This window comes from Schistocerca nitens, chromosome 1 (genome assembly GCF_023898315.1).
Source record: "Schistocerca nitens isolate TAMUIC-IGC-003100 chromosome 1, iqSchNite1.1, whole genome shotgun sequence".
NCBI lineage: Eukaryota > Metazoa > Arthropoda > Insecta > Orthoptera > Acrididae > Schistocerca > Schistocerca nitens.
The window spans coordinates 1188674847-1188699946 of NC_064614.1; the positions used below are offsets into that span (position 1 = coordinate 1188674847).

The 25100-nt window shown below is 43.5% G+C and overlaps 1 protein-coding gene across 1 annotated transcript in view; it reads left to right on the forward strand.

Moving 5' to 3' along the window:
• The first annotated feature begins 298 nt into the window (after positions 1-298).
• The window catches only part of LOC126239275 (uncharacterized), a 96715-nt gene continuing 71913 nt past the window's right edge, over positions 299-25100 (forward strand). Inside the window, exons 1-2 of the mRNA XM_049947849.1 lie at positions 299-426; positions 17491-17602. Coding sequence (XP_049803806.1) covers positions 311-426; positions 17491-17602 — 228 coding nt within the window. The 5' untranslated portion in view covers positions 299-310. The remainder of the gene's footprint in view (positions 427-17490; positions 17603-25100) is intronic.

Genomic DNA, 25100 nt, shown 5'->3' on the forward strand with positions numbered 1-25100 from the left:
AGTGTATTTGCAACGGCGCCACCGCCCTAGCTCACATTTCCCGATACTCACAAGTCACCGAACAGTACCAGACTCTATTGTTTCAGCTGTCAGCCCTGAGATGAACTGGTCCGGGACGGGATCCCACTTCCGTAAACGCCACGAAGTTGATTGTCATCATGTTCATTTATGCGCGTGTTCATTTTCAACTGCCTGTATGAATATTGTGTAGTACATTCTTTTATGTAATATTCCTATAATATTCCTATAATAATAATAACAGAAACTTTAACACCAAGTTTGTGACATTACAGGCAGATGGCCAACTCCGATGGGTAGTGCATACTGCCTGTCGAAAAGTGCGCTGATAATGTTTAGCAACGTCTTGAGAATGGAAATGAAGCAATGGTCCGTCGCTGTCTGTACTGTGGATCCTCCTGCTTGTGAGTAAGTGTGTTATAGATTAAACTATGTGTACAGAGTTCAGTGTATTAATTCGTTAGTGAAAAATGAACAGTAGTCCCTAATGCCACAGCCTCTTATACAATGTAATGAGCAGCAGGAAAATGCACCTATCGGATCATTAAAAAGGCGTATATACTCCTGTTTAGAAGACTCAGACTGAAAAGCGGGGTACCAGCTGCCTCATTCCACCTTCCTCAGCATCTTTAAAATTTTTCCCAAAAAGTTTGGCACGCAACATATTCGCATTCTTTTCTACATGCAGTTCACCTCTCACTTCCACAAATTCACCTAACTGTACCTCACATCTACTCCCAGTTGCCCACTCTCACTCGCTCATTCAGACCAGCCCACTGCCATTTTCTCTTTGTGCCTTCTCTATCACTGTCTCCCATCTCAGAGCCACAGTCTCATTCTTTCTGTCCCACTACTACTGTCACATCTTACTGACACTCCCTCTTGCTCTCTCTTACAGCTACTATCTCATTCATTCCTTCCCACTGCTGCTGTCTCTTCTCTCTGATACCTTCTCTCTTCCTCGTTGTCATTGTCAGAGACTCTGTTCTTCACTATCACTGTCTCTCACCTACGTCCAATTTCTCGTTCTTTTTATTCTTGTCCCACTGACATTGTGTCTTCTACTCTTTTCCTAGCGCTGTTATGTCACTGTCAATTATGTACCGATGATACTGTATCTCTCTCTTTCTCTCATACTGCCCTTGTCCCCTTCGCTCTTTCTATACCACAACCATTTTCTACTATCGTCCCGTATTTTTTAATCTTCTTTCTTCTCTCTCAGGAAAAAAGCACAAATATTTTCGCATGCCAAAATGTTTGGGGCAGTTTTTAAAGGTGCTGAGGGAGGCAGAATGAGGCAGCTGGTACTCCACTTTTGAGTCAGAGTATTTTAAACGGTAGCAAAAAATTGTTCAAATGTGTATGAAATCTTATGGGCTTAACTGCTAAGGTCATCAGTCCCTAAGCTTACACACTACTTAACCTAAATTATCCTAAGGACAAACACACACACCCATGCCCGAGGGAGTACTCGAACCTCCACCAGGATCAACCGCACAGTCCATGACTATAGCGCCTGAGATCGCCCGGCTAATCCCGCGCGGCTAAACGGTAGCATATTACCTTTTTTGTGCACCAATAGTAATAGTTTCCTCTTGATTCTCTTCTTTTTGCTGCCACAGTAGCGCATGTCACTCATATGGAAATAACTTTATGAGTCGCTAAAATGTTGGTAGTTTACTTAGGTGAAATTGAAATAACACAGCCGGCCACGGTGGCCGAGCGGTTCTAGGCGCTATAATCTGGAACCGCGCGACCGCTACGGTCGCAGGTTCGAATCCTGCCTCGGGCAAGGATGTGTGTGATATCGTTAGGTTAGTTAGGTTTATGTAGTTCTAAGTTCTAGGGGACTGATGACCTCAGATGTTAAGTCCCATAGTGCTCAGAGCCATTTGAACCATTTGAAATAACACAAAGCTAATTTTACATCTCAAACCGAATTTTACGTGCACAAGTTTTTGCGTGCACTTGAATATTATAACATGGGTCTCTTAGGCACTTTCTGATCATAATGGAGACATTTCACAGTTACGTCTTTTTATAAATTATTATTCTTTTCACACAGTATTTTGTACGAGTAGTTTGTGTGTACACATAGGGTAAGTTCAACCTCTGCATCTCGAAAGCAGGTTAAGTCTTTGTAGTGATCTCGAGAAATTATTTTTTATGACATCAGATACCATGAAAATTACCAACCAGGTCTCCCTACGTTGGGTGCCAAAAATGAAGTGAACTGGAAAAACATTTCTCTCTTTGCTGTCGAACATGAAATGACGAACAGATGTCTAATGAGCTTGTCGCATATTAGGAGCCAACAATTATTTGATATCAGTAATGAAATGATATCAATACCAATTGTTAGTAATAATGGGGTTGATGTATGAATGTAAAAGATTGCTTATATGATCAAAACATGAAAGAAATGTATGTATTATCGTGCCGTTTACACAAACCAAAATTATAAATCTCAGCGCAGATTTCACTGGGCGTGGACACGACTCTGTTATTAAGGGAAAGGAGGAGAGAATAAATTGCCGCACTATTATTTGTTATCGTTCGTCGTGTAGTGCTGCCGGCGGCAGGCGCTGCGTCGGTTCAGCGCGTCACCTCGGGGTTGTGCTGCGCGAGTCGGTTGCCCTCATCAGCAATCGCGGCTTTGTGACGAGGCCCAGCTACGATCTCCACTTTGTCTGACAGTTGTCAGTCGCGTGTCCGAAGCTGTGCTATCACGGTGTCTGAAGGCTTCCGTGGTGTCTCCACGACTCCCCACAACGCTTCTCCTCCATCTCTCAGCCCAACTCCTCTTCGAAATATTCGGTCTTTCGGCGTTGTCATTGGCGGACAAAATTTTCAATGCAGCCCCATGACATATCGTCGTTTCAGAGCCACGCCTCTCCATGCGGGGTGGAAATTTCCTATCTGGTGTGGGCTGGTGTGTGCCTCATGAATTGGCATCTTTCTCACGATTTCACATTCTTATATCGTTTTCCTGCATTTCAAGGCTGTTAGAAGCTACACAACTGTTCTTTATAACAGCTCTCTCTGTGTGAGGCCTGGACAGACTCATGTTTGGGTTTCGTCTCAAAAGCTGTCAGCATCCGTGATTTATAAGGAATGTCCTTGGAGGGGTTTATTTCAATAAATGATGATTAGGGATCCTAGGCGGGTCCGGCAAATGTGGGTGGGTTTTAACAAGAATGCTTTTACTTGTTCATTTTCCCTACTGGATCGGGTCGTTGGCTCTGGCTGAAGGCCTGCTATGAGGCCCAACCTGTTAATTAAAACTGCCCCTTTAGTAATTTTGATTAATATTTAATAATTAAATAGTGTTCAGGAAACTGATCACTACTAAACAAACAAGGATAGCATTGAACACATTTATTGAACAATAATCTTCCTAACATCAAACTGAACAATGACATACATTTATAAGTGATAAAATGAAGTTAGTAATGGCAATGGCCCTTAAATTCCAAAACTAACTTTTAAGGTCAGATAGCGCATCTGTACTTGTTATTTCCTACTCCTCCACTTGTCAGACGGCATAAAATAGTCAGACAAACCTACTTCAATTACCAAATTCTCAATAAGAGCGTGGCTGGAGTACTGAGCTCTGGTAATCACAAGCGTGCGTAATATCGGATTAAATGCAGAAGCTGAGCATCACGTTACCAAATGCAGCGTCGTGGACAGGTCAGCAAGCTGCCGATGGCGTCTGCGTCGTCGAGGAGCCTCAGTTGTAACAAAAATGAATTTAATTTCGGGAACAGGCTTCCTGTTCGTAAACTCCTATTCAAAAGCCAATTCTGCTTTCTTTCCAATCGTCTCGCACTCGTTAAGACGGGGCTCACCAGCCCAAAGGCGGAATCCAGTAACGTCTTTAATAAAGTTTGGCTCAAGGAAATTGCTCTGCTCCTGTCTGCTTTCTGTGAGACTGTATTCCCAACCGTAATTGGCGGAATCAGCCTGTCTCTAAGAGTAAAACACGACAGTTCCCCTAACTGAATATTAGTTTCAGTCGTAGCTGGCAGACTTATTCAAAGTCTTGCACAGCACACCGGAAAGAATTTACTCACCTACAGCAGAGCCGAAAGCACGACGTCCGCTCGCTACAGAAGCTAAGACGCTTCTCCTCGATAACAGCTCCAAAAGCTTCCCTCTGCAAAAATCAGCACCCCCACGCTATTTTTCGAGATGGCCAATCCAGTGGCTCTAGACTAGCACAGTTCGCTCCCACTATTATTTCCTGACTTCTTCCAGCCAATCAAAACATTCCGCGCCTTACTGCGCCTAGATTGTTCTGGAACAAACTGAAACTCTGTTCAAAATTGAACCCACCAATCGCCGGCCCGAGTGGCCGAGCGGTTCTAGGCGCTACAGTCTGGTACCGCGCGACCGCTACGGTCGCAGGTTCGAATGCTGTCTCGGGCATGGATGTGTGTGATGTCCTTAGGTTAGTTAGGTTTAAGAAGTTCTAAGTTCTAGGGGACTGATGACCAAAGCAGTTAAGTCCCATAGTGCTCAGAGCCATTTGAACCATTTGAACCCACCAATCGTGTCTCTCTGTTCGCTCTCGCGCGGGAAAATGTCGTTGCCCTAGTTTAACCGCTTTTCTTAGAAAGCCCCAGAAAACGTTAAGACTCGTGAGAAGGCTCCCTTAGGCGGCAGCTCGTCTCGACATAGTGGTGTCGGTGTAACGCCCAGCGCCAACGAGGTGCCGTCCCTCGAAGGCCTGCCTCTGTTGTCCGCGCAATGGGTGCCTACCTGCACCGGCGGCGCGTCTCCCCCAGTGGGACGCTTTCGCATGCCGACTCGTAATGGTCGGTTGTAAACTTCCGCACCCCTCTACCCTGCCTTTGAGCAGTGCTGCTCGTCCGCTCCAACCAAACTCCGTGAAAATATTACCTAAACCCCTTCATGCAACATGCGAATTTCTTAAAGTTAATACGCGTCTTATGCCGTCTGATACTCCCTATATGAATTTCAATAGGCTGATTGCCTGATAAATAACATAATAACCGATATCTAACTCGTCTTTGCAACAATTATCATATTACAGTAAGGTGCAAAATACTGCTACCTTACATCCTTACTGTCGAGAAAAATATCTTCTTAAGAACATTGACTTATTTCACACACCTCCCTGCGCCAATTCCCCGCACTTTTTGGACGTACCTCCCTGTGCCCGTGGGATGCTGGAATTTTCGGCACATACCTGCTTTCTAAAGTAGATAAAATGACTGCCCTCTGGCCAGAAGAATCCACAAGTTTTCATGCATACGTTCTTGGCGTTTCTTCCCAATGGCTGCATGTGTCCATCAGTTCTCGGCACACTTCTCGTTGTCAGACAGGCCCTTTGCAATGTTTCCCTCCTCGAGTCAGGCGAGAGCATCTGCCTGGCTCCCCGTTGTGTGCTTGCAGAATGACTGCAGTGTCCTCTCCTCGGGTGGTTGCCCCAGTGTGGCCGGTTCCCTCATCCTCGTCGGGCGCTCGCGGCGAGGTGGCGAAGGTGACCGCGGTCGGACGTAATACAATATCGACAAAATTTTCAACGCTGTTTGTTATCAGCATCGTAGGAATGTCGTAAAAATTACACCCATTTGATGTGCATAGCCGTATTAGAATCTGCGACTCGGTTTTGATCCTCAAATACTTTTCTTTTGGGATAAAGATTTTTGAAAAATCGTAGATGGTATTTCTAGACAAATTCCTGGAGAATATAACTTTACTATTTAGATCTGAAAAGACAAAGATATCAAGAAAATTTGAAAGTTCTTGGAAACTGGGATCCTAGGAGTACTTGGTAAAAATTTCAGATATTTACTTTGGATAGCCGTCTTGGAGTCCACGACAAAAGAGTGGAAGATAAAACCTCTTTTTTGAGTTTTCCGAAGTAACCGCCCCTGAACTAATGGTGGCACCATAAAAGCCCCTAAAGCGCACCGTAGACCAATATAAGAAGAGCCAACCGATTTGTAGCATTTATCTCAGGAGGAAGTGTGTAATATTCATACTTTGATCATTTACTGTAAGGGGACTGATGACCTCAGAAGTTAAGTCCCGTAGTGCTCAGAGCCATTTGAACCATCATTTACTGTAAGAGAGTGACAATAAAACGATCCTTCTGTTGGGTATACGAAGGGCTTTTCAAAACCACAAGAAGAGCCAACCGATTTGTAGCATTTACCTCAGGAGGAAGTGTGTAATATTCATACTTTGATCATTTACTGTAAGGGGACTGATGACCTCAGAAGTTAAGTCCCGTAGTGCTCAGAGCCATTTGAACCATCATTTACTGTAAGAGAGTGACAATAAAAGCCCGCATCTCGTGGTCGTGCGGTAGCGTTCTCGCTTCCCACGCCCGGGTTCCCGGGTTCGATTCCCGGCGGGGTCAGGGATTTTCTCTGCCTCGTGATGGCTTGGTGTTCTGTGCTGTCTTTAGGTTAGTTAGGTTTAAGTAGTTCTAAGTTCTAGGGGACTTATGACCACAGCAGTTGAGTCCCATAGTGCTCAGAGCCATTTGAACCATTTTTTTTTTGACAATAAAACGATCCTTCTGTTGGGTATACGAAGGGCTATTCAAAACCACAAGAAGAGCCAACCGATTTGTAGCATTTACCTCAGGAGGAAGTGTGTAATATTCATACTTTGATCATTTACTGTGACTGATGACCTCAGAAGTTAAGTCCCGTAGTGCTCAGAGCCATTTGAACCATCATTTACTGTAAGAGAGTGACAATAAAACGATCCTTCTGTTGGGTATACGAAGGGCTATTCAAAACCACAAGAAGAGCCAACCGATTTGTAGCATTTACCTCAGGAGGAAGTGTGTAATATTCATACTTTGATCATTTACTGTAAGGGGACTGATGACCTCAGAAGTTAAGTCCCGTAGTGCTCAGAGCCATTTGAACCATCATTTACTGTAAGAGAGTGACAATAAAACGATCCTTCTGTTGGGTATACGAAGGGCTATTCAAAACCACAAGAAGAGCCAACCGATTTGTAGCATTTACCTCAGGAGGAAGTGTGTAATATTCATACTTTGATCATTTACTGTAAGGGGACTGATGACCTCAGAAGTTAAGTCCCGTAGTGCTCAGAGCCATTTGAACCATCATTTACTGTAAGAGAGTGACAATAAAACGATCCTTCTGTTGGGTATACGAAGGGCTATTCAAAACCACAAGAAGAGCCAACCGATTTGTAGCATTTACCTCAGGAGGAAGTGTGTAATATTCATACTTTGATCATTTACTGTAAGGGGACTGATGACCTCAGAAGTTAAGTCCCGTAGTGCTCAGAGCCATTTGAACCATCATTTACTGTAAGAGAGTGACAATAAAACGATCCTTCTGTTGGGTATACGAAGGGCTATTCAAAACCACAAGAAGAGCCAACCGATTTGTAGCATTTACCTCAGGAGGAAGTGTGTAATATTCATACTTTGATCATTTACTGTAAGGGGACTGATGACCTCAGAAGTTAAGTCCCGTAGTGCTCAGAGCCATTTGAACCATCATTTACTGTAAGAGAGTGACAGTAAAACGATCCTTCTGTTGGGTATACGAAGGGCTATTCAAAACCACCCAACCTTTCTATCACCAACAGAAACTGAGGTATGAGCCCTGGGAAAATGTCGTTTCTATGTACAGCGTTTTGGAACATATTAGGTACCGCACGTAGTCGCATGCATACCGCTAAAGGTTGTACGCTGTATAGGGGCTGCAATAAAAAGTCGGATGCCTGTGGATAGATTGCCCCGAGAAACTACTTCATTGTACTGTGTAGGTTCCTGTTCATAGCAACGATAATTGAGCTGTCAGATATCATCTTGGTCGCCTTCTCCTGTAGTCGTATTTGTTCGAAGTATTTTGCCGGTAATGAGTAACATTCGATAATGAACAGTTGCGATGTTATTACTTGCCAAGGATGTTAAGAGACACCTTATTTTGTTGTGAATGAAATCTCTTTCGCTCTGCAAAGTATATGCTACATTGATTAAACGCGACAAAATGAAACTCTGTGCCAGCCCGACATTCGTGTCCGGATACTGCACAGAGTGTGAAGGTGTTGTCAGACATGCACCATTCAGCTACCACAGAGAGAGTACCCACCGAATGCCGAATATGAGGAGTGCCGCCATGGAGTGTTCCCGAGAAGGTGGGCTTCTTGAAACATACACTGAAGTGACAAAAGCCCTAACATCACGTCGCGTCTCTTTTAGCGCGGAGTAGTGCAGCAACTCGATGTGGCAGGAACTCAGCAAGTCCGATTGTAAATCACGGCAAAGTATGTACATGAGTATTTGTAAGGTGCGAAATTATAGCCACCTTACTACCATCTCCAGTGTCCATAACTTTAAAATCCTATGGGTCATCAATGCCTGAGCTATTTTCCCTACTTGCTGGTTTGGCACATCAGTCATAGAGAAATAGTGAGAACAACGGTTTATTATAGTTAAGATATATCAGTTCCCCACCAGAGTCTGTGAAAAAGGTCTGTGGATGTTTTTCACATATTGTTCTATGCCTTGGCGGCACATTTTTCAGTAATAATTTTCTAGAGTGCGTCACTCAGTGGTAAGACAACCGCTATGCACAGCTAAAGTAGAGTCACGGGCTGCCTCAACAGTCTGTCACATAAAATTGCCATCCTGACTAAATGTCACTCCACCATCAGCACACAACTGGGCTTGTGTCACAAACTTCCGACAGTCTCAGCCAGCAATCTGTGCCTTAAACCACGCATCTCCAGAAATATCAACATGTTCCATCGTGGGTACATTGTGACCTAGTTCATCAGCATTGCCTTGTGTATTCCCTAAGCGGTATACTACTTCAAAATCAAAGTCACTCAGCTGTGGGTTCCATCAGGTTAAGCGTTTAGTCTGGTATGTAAAGCACATCAGTTATTTTGTCGCTGCATGATCTGTTGCGATTTTGAAGCACCAACCATACAGCTAGCAATGGAAATATGTGATACATGTATCAGGATGAACATCTTCTTCTCTGTAGTTGAGAATTGTTTTCTGATTCATTTAGCTGTCTCAAAACACATGCTATTGGTGTGATCTGGCCTGTCTATTTACTGTCTTAACACACACCCCAAGGGTGGATCCCGGCAACACATGATAGCACAAACCATCCTTGATAATTCAAGAATTCTCCCAAACACTCAAAGACCTACTCACAACCTGCAAGCATTGAAACTTCGCTATCTTTCTTAACAGATAATGTAAGAGGCCTTCATACTTCTGCAAAGTTTGGTACGAAGTTCCTTTAACTATTAACCAAAGCTAAAAGGAACAAAATTACTTTATACACAACTTGTACAAAGCAAAGGTTGTTTACACACTATCCTCGCCGATAAAAGGGCCCAAATAGTCAACTTCTGTCAACAGAAATGACACCTCTCGAAACTAGGCGTTGCTTGAGCCACTCACAGTCGACTTAAATTAAACAATATACCATGTGTTCACGGATATCTTTAGAAAACATTGTAATACGGATGTGTAGGATGTACTGTAATACTGTCTAAGAACACTACACACTATTTCGGATTTAGGCCTTGTAACATCTACTCCAATAGATATTAGAATATCGCCGGAACCATAAATTCAGTCTTAGGTATGTCTTCCAGTGTTACCTTCAACTCATGGTAGCACTTTGGGAATTCATAGATGTAAAGTAATGACAGTGTCCCAGGTTATCCAAGGTTTCTATGATATTTGGTATTTGCTGTGCGTAGTTACAAAAGATTCTTGATACAATATCTACTGGTGTCCTACCAACCCTCTCCAGGTTGGTATTCCTTTTATTCCATTACAGAATAATTGGATTATAAATTCTTCCATCACCGATTGCAGGTAATGTGGAATTCAGTGGGGCTTCCCATACACTGACATTTCATTGACAGTTATCGTCCTGTGGTGTGTGCAACTTTTCCATTACCTCCATATCATTTCCTTGCAAATGCGACACATTGCTCTGCAGTGAGACTAAACCAGCAGACTGTCGTGGCTTAGAATACTTTACTCTGAATTATTCTTCCTCTACCACTTACAGATTGGCTAGCAGTGCAGAAACAACGAAATATGGTGTATAACGCACTTTGCTGTGTCAGTTCCTCATTTTTTGCTGAAAGTTCAACTGGACATAAAGTGTTAACTGGCAAATGTGTAGCTACAGCCACCCAAACTATCTTCCCTGTACATTTCGCTATTTTAATCTTTGAATCGAGTCTAACGGAATGTGCACACAGTTTAGTTGGCTTTCCCAATGTGTCGGGCATTGCAGTTTTCTTGGCTGTAAAAACTAAACGGAACAGGGCGTGATGTCTGCTTAGGAAATTCAATCCAAATACACACATCGAAAAAAGTTTTGCATCGCCTCGGTTCCGAGACTTCCGGAACCTGTACAGAAAATTGGAATAGTGTTCAATATAAACATCATTTCCGCCCATTTTATTGCTAGTGAAAACCACACATTGCATGTTGTACCTCCATACAGCGAGACCTTCAGAGGTGGTGGTCCAGATTGCTGTACACAGCGGTACCTTTCATAGCCAGTAGCACGACCTCCGGCAATGATGCATGCCTGTATTCGTCGTGGCATACTATCAAGTTCATCACGGAACTGTCGGTCCAGATCGGCCCACTCCTCAACGGCGATTTGGCGTAGATCCCTCGGAGTGGTTGGTGGGCCACGTCGTCCATATACAGTGTGGTGTCACCGCTAGACACCACACTTGCTAGGTGGTAACTTAAATCGGCCGCGGTCCTGTAGTACATGTCGGACCCGCGTGTCGCCACTGTGTAATCGCAAACCTAGCGCCACCACATGGCAGGTCACAAGACACGGACTAGACCTCGCCCAGTTGTACGGACGACATAGCTTGCGACCAGACGTACGAAGCTTTCCTCTCATTTGCCGAGAGACGGATAGAATAGCCTTCAGCTTAGTCCATAGCTACTACCTAGCAAGGCGCCATTTGTATCAGTGCTTATAGCTTACTAATATTCAAGAGAGATGTATTCCAACAAGAGAATAAAGTTAAGTATTATAAAACTACGTACTTTTCTTTAGTGCATTAATAAGTCTCCTGTTCCAGTACTTCAAGCCCGTCTGCGTTAGTTTAGCGTGCACCTAGCTACCTCATTGTGTCTAGACAGTATGAACTAGACACAACATACAGCCCTTTCCAATCTGTCCCACGCATGTTTGATAGGGTAAATGTCTGGAGAATATTCTAGCCACTCTAGTCGAGCGAATTCGTTATTCTGAAGGAAGTCATTCACAAGACGTGCACGATGGGGGCGCGAATTGTCATACACGAAGACGCATGCCTCGATAATATGCTGCCGATATGGTTGCACTATCGGTCGAATGATGGCATTCACGTAAAGTACAGCCGTTGCGGCGCCTTCCGTTACCACCAGCGGCGTACGTCGGCCCCACATAATGCCACCCCAAAACATCAGGCAACCTTCACTTTGGTGCACTCGCTGGACCGTGTAAGGCATTTAGCCTGGCCTCGTTGCCTCCAAATACGTCTCCGTCGATTGTCTGATTGAGGGCACATGCGACACTCATCGGTGAAGAGAACGTGATGCCAATCCGGAGCTGTCCATTCGGCATGTTGTTGGGCCCATCTGTACTGTGCTGCATGGGGTCGTGATTGGGAAGATGGATCTCGCCATGGACGTCTGGAGTGAAGTTGCGGATCATTCAGCCTATTGCGCACAGTTTGAGTCGTAACACGACGTCATGTGGCTGCCCGAAAAGCATTGTTCAACATGGTGGCGTTGGTGTCAGGGTTCCTCCGAGCCATGATCCGTAGGCAGCGGCCATCGCCTGCAGTAGTAGCCCTTGGGCGGCCTGAGCGAGGCATGTCATCGACAGCTCCTGTCTCTCTGTATCTGCTCCATGTCCGAACAACATCGCTTTGGTTCTCCCAGAGACGCCTGGACAGTTTCCTTGTTGAGAGCCCTTCCTGGTAAAAAGTAATAATGCGAACGCGATCGAACCGCGGTATTGAGTGTCCAGGCATGAACTACAGGCAACACGAGCCGTGTTCCTCCTTCCTGGTGGAATGACTGAAACTGATCGGCTGTCGGACCTCCTCCGTCTAATAGGCGCTGCTCATGCATGGTTGTTTACATCTTAGGGCGGGTTTGGTGACATCTCTGAACAGCCAAAGGACCTGTGTCTGTGATACAGTATCCACAGTCAACGTCTATCTTCAGGAGTTCTGGGAACCGGGGTGATGCAAAATTTTTTTGATGTATGTGTGGTGTGTAGCTTTCGTTATCCTGAGAAAGTACTTCCACCAAGTCTGGAAGTCCTTCTCTCCCACGTAATTCGTAATGGGACGCCATCTTTTGACTGTAAATAAACACATGTTGAAAAAGCAGTACTCTTCTGTATCTTTGAGTTATAGGCTGCAATCACATACTGTAATATTGAGTCTCAGTCAATGCGGTTACTATTTACAAAGTAACTCAACGTTTTTCCGATTATTCTGTGCACTCCTCCTGTTCTCCCATTCGCTTGTTGGTATAGTGCAATCACTATTTCTTAATTTTAGAATTTGTAGAATTTCTTACTTTTATTAAGTCTGCCGTGAAACTGGTTCACTGGTACCCTAATCAGTTGTCACCATCTCCAGTAACCCTCATTCCAAAATGTAACGGTTCATCAATGGCTGAGCTGTTGTCCCTGTCCCTGCCAAACAGAGTGAATGAATACAATCCCCACCTACACCACTTAATGAAACCATTGCTTCTGCGAACATCAAACCTATTGCGCATTTCACCAACACTTCTGAAACTACTTGCAGAGGGTTTGGATGTGCTCTGTTAGAGGATGGTGGGGTCTCATGAGTCAAAAGATGCTCGGTAACAGAATCCCTTTATTATAAAAGTGACCAGTGACCACGCCTGGTGTGCCCTGAGAGGTAGGCATCCACCAAAACACCTCGACAGTGAAGCGTTGCTTTGAAGATTCCTAAAGCTGCTGTGTCCAGTGCAGGCCAAGTGTGGCGCAACTATGCGACCGGCGGCCGAACTATGTCAGGTGCTGACGCAGTATAGGGGCACAGACAGGCCGAGAGGGGGGACAGGCTGAGAGCCTGTCCCAGTCGTGGCTGGTGTTTACTTTTCCAGGGAGCGAACCCCGGTCTGGCGTCTGGATGGCGGCGTCTGGAGCAGGTCGACTGCCAGTGGCTCTGTGACTAGGAGAGCCTCAGTTCGATCCTCGGCCCTTCAAAGCGATATACTCTGCGTGCTGAAGTGTCCCCGGTTCCGGGAACTAGCCAGGCCTCGACTGCAGGGGGGAGGCGGCGCCATGTGGGTGTCGCACCACATATTGTGGCACATGCTCTGTTTGTGTTGTCTAACCCTTTTGCTTACGCTTTCAGCATTACTTGTACATAGTCCAAAACCACGTGCTCAGACTGCTTTCCCCTGGTCAGTGGCAACGCTGTGATATTGTGTCCTTTCGGACATGTATCCATATAAGTACATAGTTCTGGCAACACCACCGGCCATGACCATCTTCTTCTGTGCGGATGCATACATATTCCCCGAAATCTTACGGGACTTGGTAAGAATGTCTTCCACGAGTAGTGAGTGTGTTGGGGTGGGACAGTACGAATGTAGTGTGTGGACATCAAAGGCGAGAATGTGGGTCTCGCGGGAGGAGTGCGCGAGATAGTCGCTGCAGTCGCGCTGTCCTCTGTGCCCTCAGTGGCTCAGGTGGATAGAGCGTCTGCCATGTAAGCCGGAGATCCCGGATTCGAGTCCCGGTCGGGGCACACATTTTCATCTGTCCCCTTTGATATACAGGGTGTTACAAAAAGGTACGGCCAAACTTTCAGGAAACATTCCTCACACACAAATAAAGAAAAGATGTTATGTGGACATGCGTCCGGAAACGCTTAATTTCCATGTTAGAGCTCATTTTAGTTTCGTCAGTATGTACTGTACTTCCTCGATTCACCGCCAGTTGGCCCAATTGAAGGAAGGTAATGTTGACTTCGGTGCTTGTGTTGACATGCGACTCATTGCTCTACAGTACTAGCATCAAGCACATCAGTACGTAGCATCAACAGGTTAGTGTTCATCACGAACGTGGTTTTGCAGTCAGTGCAATGTTTACAAATGCGGGGTTGGCAGATGCCCATTTGATGTATGGATTAGCACAGGGCAATAGCCGTGGCGCGACATGTTTGTATCGAGACAGATTTCCAGAACGAAAGTGTCCCGACAGGGAGACGTTCGAAGCAATTGATTGGAGTCTTAGGGAGCACGCAACATTCCAGACTATGACTCGCGACTGGGGAAGACCTAGAACGACGAGGACACCTGCAATGGACGAGGCAATTCTTCGTGCAGTTGATGATAACCCTAATTTCAGCGTCAGAGAAGTTGCTGCTGTACAAGCTAACGTTGACCACGTCACTGTGTGGAGAATGCTACGGGAGAACCAGTCGTTTCCGTACCATGTATAGCGTGTGCAGGCACTATCAGCAGCTGATTGGCCTCCGCGGGTACACATCTGCGAATGGTTCATCCAACAATGTGTCAATCCTCATTTCAGTGCAAATGTTCTCTTTATGGATGAGGCTTCATTCCAACGTGATCAAATTGTAAATTTTCACAATCAACATGTGTGGGCTGACGAGAATCCGCACGCAATTGTGCAATCACGTCATGAAAACAGATTTTCTGTGAACGTTTGGGCAGGCATTGTTGGTGATGTCTTGATTGGGCCCCATGTGCTTCCACCTACGCTCAATGGAGCACGTTATCATGATTTCATACGGGATACTCTACCTGTGCTGCTAGAACATGTGCCTTTACAAGTACGACACAACATGTGGTTCATGCACGATGGAGCTCCTGCACATTTCAGTCGAAGTATTCGTCCGCTTCTCAACAACAGATTCGGTGACCGATGGATTGGTAGAGGAGGACCAATTCCATGGACTCCACGCTCTCCTGACCTCAACCCTCTTGACTTTCATTTATGGGGGCATTTGAAAGCTCTTGTCTACGCAACCCCGGTACCAAATGTAGAGACTCTTCGTGCTCGTATTGTGGACGGCTGTGATACAATACGCCATTCTCCAGGGCTGCATCAGCGCATCAGGAATTCCATGCGACGGAGGGTGGATGCATGTATCCTCGCTAACGGAGGACATTTTGGACATTTCCTGTAACAAAGTGTTTGAAGTCACGCTGGTACGTGCTATTGCTGTGTGTTTCCATTCCATGATTAATGTGATTTGAAGAGAAATAATAAAATGAACTCTAACATGGAAAGTAAGCGTTTCCGGACACATGTCCACATAACATCTTTTCTTTCTTTGTGTGTCAGGAATGTTTCCTGAAAGTTTGGCCGTACCTTTTTGTAACACCCCGTATATCAACTCTCACTAGCAGCTCAAAGTATTAATATATAATTCTATTTTCTTTCTGTGGGGGTGCGTTAAAGGAGAGCGTGTACTGTGGTGTGCCTACAACCCCAGAGGATATGAAACATCGTATTGAGGCAGCGTACGGCAACATTAGACCAGATGTACTGCGTCGTGTAAGACATTCATTACGCGGTAGATTGCAATGTGTACAGCAAATGATGGGCATCGCTTTGAACGTTTATTGGCCTGAAACGTCAGGACACACTCATTTACATTCTGTAATTGAAAACAAAAAACAAATTTGCAAGTTTAACTAAATTCTCTTGTAAATGTACATTTTCTTCTAACAAATCTGCGGACGTAACGTGCTGTTCAAGTCTCTTGTGTACCTACTTTACATCGCTGTTCTTTTTGTATCACTAATTAATTGGGTTCTTTCCGATACACACGACTGAACTGCTGAGGAGTTACTGAAGCGTAAATTTTACGTTAAAAATTACTCTGGATATACTTAACATTTTACAATGTAACAAACGGCATTAACTATTTTTTTTTCTATTCTCAGTCGTGCTAAAAATAATAAAAGGTATCCATTTAAAAAAACATAGGTGTGTGTTGAAAATCAGACTTCCGTGCGTTTCTCAATAGTTTGTATTAACCAATTGCACCGGCGCTTCTCCTCACTTTCGGCCTGCTTGATTGGTTATTTCGTGTTTGTTGCGGTTTGGGAGGTGTTTCCAGTGGTAATGTTAGGTGATTCACCTGTTTCCCTGGTGGAATATATAGCGAACTAATAAGAAGGCTGTCTGCTATATATGGCAGCCAGCCAACATCAGCCATTCATCACTGGTATTCAGTTCACGTGTCAAACTGATCGCGATGACGAATGTTTCTGTTTCTCGCACCATATTTATGACTGCAACTGTGCACCTTTCCACCATCCGCCTCCTTATTATTTCCACCATCGGCCTTCTTATTAGTTCGTTAGTTCGCTACTTCATTACATCTCTCAATAAAATTAAAATTATTCTGGAGATAACATTATCTGTAGTAAAAATCCAGGAGTCCCATAGACTTTTGCGATAACTCTATCTGCTCTCAGAATGAGATTTTCACTCTGCAGCGGAGTGTGCGCTGATATGAAACTTCCTGGCAGATTAAAACTGTGTGCCCGACCGAGACTCGAACTCGGGACCTTTGCCTTTCGCGGGCAAGTGCTCTACCATCTGAACTACCGAAGCACGACTCACGCCCGGTACTCACAGCTTTACTTCTGCCAGTATCTCGTCTCCTACCTTCCAAACTTTACTGGCAGAAGTAAAGCTGTGAGTACCGGGCGTGAGTCATGCTTCGGTAGCTCAGATGGTAGAGCACTTGCCCGCGAAAGGCAAAGGTCCCGAGTTCGAGTCTCGGTCGGGCACACAGTTTTAATCTGCCAGGAAGTTTTGTATCTGCTCTGTTGAAAATATTTTACTTTTCAACAGAGCAGATACAAAACTTCCTGGCAGATTAAAACTGTGTGCCCGACCGAGACTCGAACTCGGGACCTTTGCCTTTCGCGGGCAAGTGCTCTACCATCTGAGCTACCGAAGCACGACTCACGCCCGGTACTCACAGCTTTACTTCTGCCAGTATCTCGTCTCCTACCTTCCAAACTTTACAGAAACTCTTCTGCGAACCTTGCAGAACTAGCACTCCTGAAAGAAAGGATATAGCGGAGACATGGCTTAGCCACAGCCTGGGGGATGTTTCCAGAATGAGATTTTCAACTCAATAACTACTGTGGAAGCTGTTTTTTTCATCAATTGCTTTGTTCATTTTTTGTCAATAGTATTAATATAATCAAAATGCCTGAACTCAGGCTACAATGCACAATTGGCTATAAAGCACACAACATGAATATATATGCACCATTAAAGTTCTTTGTCATTGTACAGGCACATATTCATAAGTCCTGAAATTGCTTCAGATTTTTTAGCGTAAATTTTCTCTTTTTCTCTGTTACGTTGAGATAATTCACCTGTTATTTCCTTATGTCTTTGTTTCTTTCAGGACACATATAACAGACACAGAGTGCTTGAAACTGAAGTACTTTGGAAATATTGAGAAGACTTTTCCGGATGATAAAGAAAGTGTTCGACAGGCAAGAAAAAAGAATTGTGAGGTAAGCTGATAAGCAGTCTGAAAATTCAAAAGGCGCGAAACACAGAGTTATTAGCATGTATGCCTATTCTTTGCTACTGTTATGGCAATTAATCTTTTCGCTAACGCATACCACACCGCAAGCGAAATTTATTTCCAAGCTTCCTGTAACATGTATAGGAGCAGCTGGGACTATGTGGGAGTTGAGTCGTCATGTAACGTACACTCTAGTTCGCAAAAAAACCATTAGATAGCGAGAAGTGCCGTGATGTTTCGGAAGCGACCAGGGCTTACATCCCTTCCGATTGGCCAGCCAGATTTTTTCCGTTGCTTCCCTGAGTTCCTTAAGGCAAATGTCATGATGGTTACTTCGAAAAGGACACGACCATTTTGCTACACCGTACTTTATCAGTCCCAGTTCCTGCTTTGTCTCAGATGACCTTGCTACCAAGGAACTGTTGAGCCCCACTCATCCTTCAAAGCTCGGGTGGTCGGAGGGGCGTTTCCCTGGTGGAAACGTGAGCACATGAACCCAGGCAGCGCCCTAGCTGAGCGAGGTAAGGTGGTGTCTTCAGTGGCAGAATATGGAATTAAAACTGCAGTACTCACCGAAAATGTATGAAGTGCCTTACAGACATACTATGAGATAAGTACATACCGTGTATGAACCGTAACAGTGAGACGAATTGCAAACTGCAGATTGAACCAAGCTTGTAAATAAATTATTCATAAAGTTTATAGCATTTGTAATTATTATACTTTATAAGATTCATCACAGAAAGGGAGCAGACAGACGAAGAATAAAACAACACGTCAATTAAAAGTTGATGATGCCAGAAATCGCGATAACACCTCAATTTTGTAATTAAACAAATCAATAAGCACTTACAAACAATTTATTTAAATATGGGCAAAGATGTGCGTAGAAGACGATCTCTCAGCGTTAATACATGGTATCACGTATGACCAGTCCCGTTCCTTATCCAACTGATTACTAAGTTTATTTCACTATAATGCAACTTATATAATGCATTCAAAGCTGATGGTTTGACTAGAGTTAGTGCTACAGTGCCGGATGTAGCAAGAATTTCATAATGTTATTCATTATTATGAAGTTTACGTTCTAATATTCCATTACGCGGTACTGAGCACTTATTTGAATACGTATGTATGTGCAATTTATCTGTAAGTTTCTTGATTGGTGGTCATGAAAGGAAGAAGGCTGGATAACGAGGTGGTCATCTGATCAAATCATTAAAACAGCTCGCAGAGCATTGCTCTTGCTCTTTTTGTTGGCTTTAGTCAGTTCGGCAAGATCCGTATCGAGTTTGGGGGGGGGAGAGGGGGGGGGCGGCAAACAGTCGTTGGGGTTTCAGACTGTATTAGAAGGACTTAGAATATTTTTCATCATAGCGAGATGGACAGTCAGAAATTTTTCAAGACGATAAATACGGCTGGAATTTCAAGTCGCTTTCAGTGATTAATTCTTTTTCTTTTACGTGAACTTTATCGCTCTTCAACTGTTTATAAGCAGTTGTGATTCTGCTGCATAAATTGTCGATTTAAATTGTGTGACGAAATTATTCTGTATTAGTGACAAAAATCTTGATGATTTCGCTTTGAATGCTAGTGAAATTTTGCCCTGTCGAAATTTCAAGAGCTGATACTACATATCTAACTGATCTGAAAAATTTTCACTTAATTTATCAATATGATATGAGACTACCGATCACCTATACGTGCTTATTTAAAATTATTTCTGGTTAAAATTCAAAACATTGTGCTGTAGACAACGTCATTACCTTAGGCGATCCTTTTCACATATTTACTTTCCCTCTTAATTGATCATTTCGTGTTTCATTTCGCTGTTCTCAGTACTAGCAAAAAGGCATCAGAATTAATTTTTGTTACGTTTTGTACCCTCCCCCCCATGAACCATGGACCTTGCCGTTGGTTGGGAGGCTTGCGTGCCTCAGCGATACAGATAGCCGTACCGTAGGTACAACCACAACGGAAGGGTATCTGTTGAGAGGCCAGACAAACGTGTGGTTCCTGAAGAGGGCCAGCAGCCTTTTCAATATTTGCAGGGGCAACAGTCTGGATGATTGACTGATTTGGCCTTGTAACAACAACCAAAAGGGCCTCGCTGTGCTGGTACTGCGAAAGGCTGAAAGCAAGGGGAAACTACGGCCGTAATTTTTCCCGAGGGCATGCAGCTTTACTGTATGATTAAATGATGGTGGCGTCCTCTTGGGTAAAATATTCCGGAGGTGAAATAGTCCCCCATTCGGATCTCCGGGCGGGGACTACTCAAGAGGATGTCGTTATCAGGAGAAAGAAAACTGGCGTTCTACGGATCGCAGCGTGGAATGTCAGATCCCTTAATCGGGCAGGTAGGTTAGAAAATTTGAAAAGGGAAATGGATAGATTAAAGTTAGATATAGTGGGAATTAGTGAAGTTCGGTGGCAGGAGGAACAAGACTTCTGGTCAGGTGACTACAGGGTTATAAACACAAAGTCAAATAAGGGTAATGCAGGAGTAGGTTTAATAATGAATAGGAAAATAGGAATGCGGGTAAGCTACTACAAACAGCACAGTGAACGCATTGTTGTGGCCAAGATAGATACGAAGCCCACACCTACTACAGTAGTACAAGTTTATATGCCAACTAGCTCTGCAGATGACGAAGAAATTGAAGAAATGTATGATGAAATAAAAGAAATTATTCAGATAGTGAAAGGAGACGAAAATTTAATAGTCATGGGTGACTGGAATTCGAGTGTAGGAAAAGGGAGAAAAGGATACTTAGTAGGTGAATATGGATTGGGGCTAAGAAATGAAAGAGGAAGCCGCCTGGTAGAATTTTGCACAGAGCACAATCATAGCTAACAAAATGGTTCAAATGGCTCTGAGCACTATGGGACTTAACTTCTAAGGTCATCGGTCCCCTAGAACTTAGAACTACTTAAACCTAACTAACCTAAGGACATCACACACATCCATGCCCGATGCAGGATTCGAACCTGCGACCGTAGCAGTCGCGCGGTTCCAGACTGTAGCGCCTTTAACCGCTTGGCCACTCCGGCCGGCCATAGCTAACACTTGGTTTAAGAATCATGATATAAGGTTGTATACATGGAAGAACCCTGGAGATACTAAAAGGTATCAGATAGATTATCTAATGGTAAGACAGAGATTTAGGAACCAGGTTTTAAATTGTAAGACATTTCCAGGGGCAGGATGTGGACTCTGACCACAATCTATTGGTTATGACCTGTAGATTAAAACTCAAGAAACTGCAAAAAGGTGGGAATTTAAGGAGATGGGACCTGGATAAACTGAAAGAACCAGAGGTTGTACAGAGTTTCAGGGAGACCATAAGGGAAAAATTGACAGGAATGGGGGAAAGAAATACAGTAGAAGAAGAATGGGTAGCTTTGAGGGATGAAGTAGTGAAGGCAGCAGAGGATCAAATAGGTAAAAAGACGAGGGCTAGTAGAAACCCTTGGGTAACAGAATAAATATTGAGTTTAATTGATGAAAGGAGAAAATATAAAAATGCAGTAAATGAAGCAGGCAAAAAGGAATACAAACGTCTCAAAAATGAGATCGACAGGAAGTGTAAAATGGCTAAGCAGGGATGGCTAGAGGACAAATGTAAGGATGTAGAGGCTTATCTCACTAGGGGTAAGATAGATACTGCCTACAGGAAAATTAAAGAGGCCTTTGGAGATAAGAGAACCACGTGTACGAACATCAAGAGCTCAGATGGAAACCCAGTTCTAAGCAAAGAAGGGAAAGCAGAAAGGTGGAAGGAGTATATAGAGGGTCTATACAAGGGCGATGTACTTGAGAAAAATATTATGGAATTGGAAGAGGATGTAGATGAAGATGAAATGGGAGATACGATACTGCGTGAAGAGTTTGACAGAGCACTGAAAGACCTGAGTCGAAACAAGGCCCTCGGAGTAGACAACATTCCATTAGAACTACTGACGGCCTTGGGAGAGCCAGTCCTGACAAAACTCTACCGTCTGGTGAGCAAGATGTATGAAACAGGCGAACTACCCTCAGACTTCAAGAAGAATATAATAATTCCAATCCCAAAGAAAGCAGGTGTTGACAGATGTGATAATTACCGAACAATCAGTTCAATAAGCCACAGCTGTAAAATAGTAACACCAATTCTTTACAGACGAATGGAAAAACTAGTAGAAGCCGACCTCGGGGAAGATCAGTTTGGATTCCGTAGAAATACTGGAACACGTGAGGCAATACTGACCTTACGACTTATCTTAGAAGAAAGATTAAGGAAAGGCAAACCTACGTTTCTAGCATTTGTAGACTTAGAGAAAGCTTTTGACAATGTTGACTGGAATACTCTCTTTCAAATTCTAAAGGTGGCAGGGGTAAAATACAGGGAGCGAAAGGCTATTTACAATTTGTACAGAAACCAGATGGCAGTTATAAGAGTCGAGGGACGCGAAAGGGAAGCAGTGGTTGGGAAGGGAGTAAGACAGGGTTGTAGCCTCTCCCCGATGTTATTCAATCTGTATATTGAGCAAGCAGTAAAGGAAACAAAAGGAAAATTTGGAGTAGGTATTAAAATCCATGGAGAAGAAATAAAAACTTTGAGGTTCGCCGATGACATTGTAATTCTGTCAGAGACAGCAAAGGACTTGGAAGAGCAGTTGAACGGAATGGATGGTGCCTTGAAGGGAGGATATAAGATGAACATCAACAAAAGCAAAACGAGGATAATGGAATGTCGTAGGATTAAGTCGGGTGATGCTGAGGGAATTAGATTAGGAAATGAGACACTTAAAGTAGTAAAGGAGTTTTGCTATTTGGGGAGCAAAATAACTGATTATGGTCGTAGTTGAGAGGATATAAAATGTAGACTGGCAATGGCAAGGAAAGCGTTTCTGAAGAAGAGAGATTTTTTAACATCGAGTATAGATTTAAGTGTCAGGAAGTCATTTCTGAAAGTATTTGTATGGAGTGTAGCCATGTATGGAAGTGAAACATGGACGGTAAATAGTTTGGACAAGAAGAGAATAGAAGCTTTCGAAATGTGGTGCTACAGAAGAATGCTGAAGATTGGATGGGTAGATCACATAACTAATGAGGAAGTATTGAATAGGATTGGGGAGAAGAGAAGTTTGTGGCACAACTTGACCAGAAGAAGGGATCGGTTGGTAGGACATGTTCTGAGGCATCAAGGGATCACCAATTTAGTTTTGGAGGGCAGCGTGGAGGGTAAAAATCGTAGGGGGAGACCAAGAGATGAATACACTAAGCAGATTCAGAAGGATGTAGGTTGCCGTATGTACTGGGAGATGAAGAAGCTTGCACAGGATAGAGTAGCATGGAGAGCTGCATCAAACCAGTCTCAGGACTGAAGACCACAACAACAACACATTTTGTACTTAAGAGCATCGGTGATTTTAGAGAGGCACACTGAAATATTAGGCCGTGCTTTGTCAAAAGCAGTCTGTTTGTGCAGTCACAGTGACGCGTCATCAGCTGGTGCAACTTGAGGCATAAAGCCTATCCCGTTATAATATTAATACTGCTATAAACAATCGTTCAAATGGCTCCGAGCACTATGGGACTTAACATCTGAGGTCATCAGTCCCCTAGAACTTAGCACTATTTAAACCTGACTAACCTAAGGACATCACACACATCCATGCCCGAGGCAGGATTCGAACCTGCGACCGTAGCGGTCACGCGATTCCAGACTGTAGCGCCTAGAACCGCTCGGCCACAACGGCCGGCCGAATGCATAGTTAAAAGTTTTTTTGGACGTGATGAGGCTCTGATCGTGGACTGAAATCGATCATCTCTAATAAAATGTAATGTTTCAGCTGTCTTATGCATAATGCATTTCTATACTTTCATTAAAGCTGTACAACGCCGCCTCCATAAAATTAGACATTTATTACTTTGGATCTTAGGCCTGCTTTGAGGTTATGTTTCACTGGTCATACAGAGACAGGAAGGCTATGATACTTACCGAACAGAACTATGATGCCAAGGTTCTCTAAAAAGTTTTCAGACTGTTTCTTCTTTCCTTATCACAATCAGCTATTAACCCTTCTAATACCGAGTATTTTTTGTTACACTGAGTACCATTGGGGTCTTTAGTGACCCCAACGGAATTTAATTTTTACTAAGGATAGTTTTAATAATGGTTGAATAAAATCACATTCCTTATTTTTTCTACAATCTAAAACATGATGTCAGTGACATTACATTAAATTAAAATGCATATTTTTTTAAATTATTTATTTGCGTAAAATTTACAAGCGATTCTCATTAAATTACAAACATTTTTGATTAAATTCCGAACTGACATTTATGACGCATTACACTTACAGCAATAAATTGCAGAGTGGTTTATTCACACAGAACATCCACATTTTGAACATTTATCGGCGAATTTTCTATCCTCAGACCTTTTACAAAACGGACACCTTCCTCTTTATTTTGTCTGTACCGATGATGGAAGTACTAGGGAAATAATTTTGTCTGGCTTTCTTCCGACGAGCTGCTTTCCTAATTCTATGAGAAATACTCGTCTCTTGTAGTTGGTCCTTTCTGCCCAGTCTGGTGTAAGATGTAGCCATATGATAAATGCATTCAGTGCACTGATATCAATCATGTTGTAAAATAATACCATTGGCCACCTTCTGCTCATCCTTTTTGTGGTGTACGTTCTAACCAGCTTGTCCATGGTATCTACTCCTGATTTTGTTTTATTATAATCCAGAATCATTACTGGCTTGCATTCTTCACGATCTTCCACTTCCTCCCTTGATTGCATTGTACTGAGAAAAGCTACAACTTTTCCCTTTTTCGGAGAATATGAAACAATTGAAGCATGCTCTTGGAATCGAAAAATAGATGAATATTTGACTCGGTCTTTGGTCTGAGTGAAAGCTTGTGGTAGTTCTCCTTTATTTTTTCTAATTGTTCCTAGGAGTGTGACATTGATTTTCAGAAGTTCTCTCGCCAAACTAAGGCTAGTGTAAACTTGTGTATTGAGAACGTAAGACGTTGCACTATCACATGCAGCCCATAATTTCAACCTATATTTTCCTGGTTTTGAAGGAATATATTGCCGAAATGGACGTCTACCACTAAATGCCACAAGTTGTTCAGCAATTGTTACGTTGCTGTGAGGAACATATGCTTCTTGAAATGTGAGTACCCTCATTTCAAATACTTCTCTAATGGGAGTCAGCTTGTCAGGAGCACGGTTGTGACGTCTCACATCTGCGTCATCAAATCGGATGCACCTTGAAATTTGCGTAAAGCGATTTCTAGCCATTGCTTCACTAAAAATGGGTCTACCATCCCCATTGTTCCACAGATGTGTAACTACTTCATAATGGGCCTTGTAAGCAACTGCTAGGCTCAAGATACCGATAAAGCACTTCAGTTCAATGGCATCTGCTGGTTTCCATTTACTACCGTAAACAAGACTATCCTCTTTGTTAGTCCACTTTAGAAT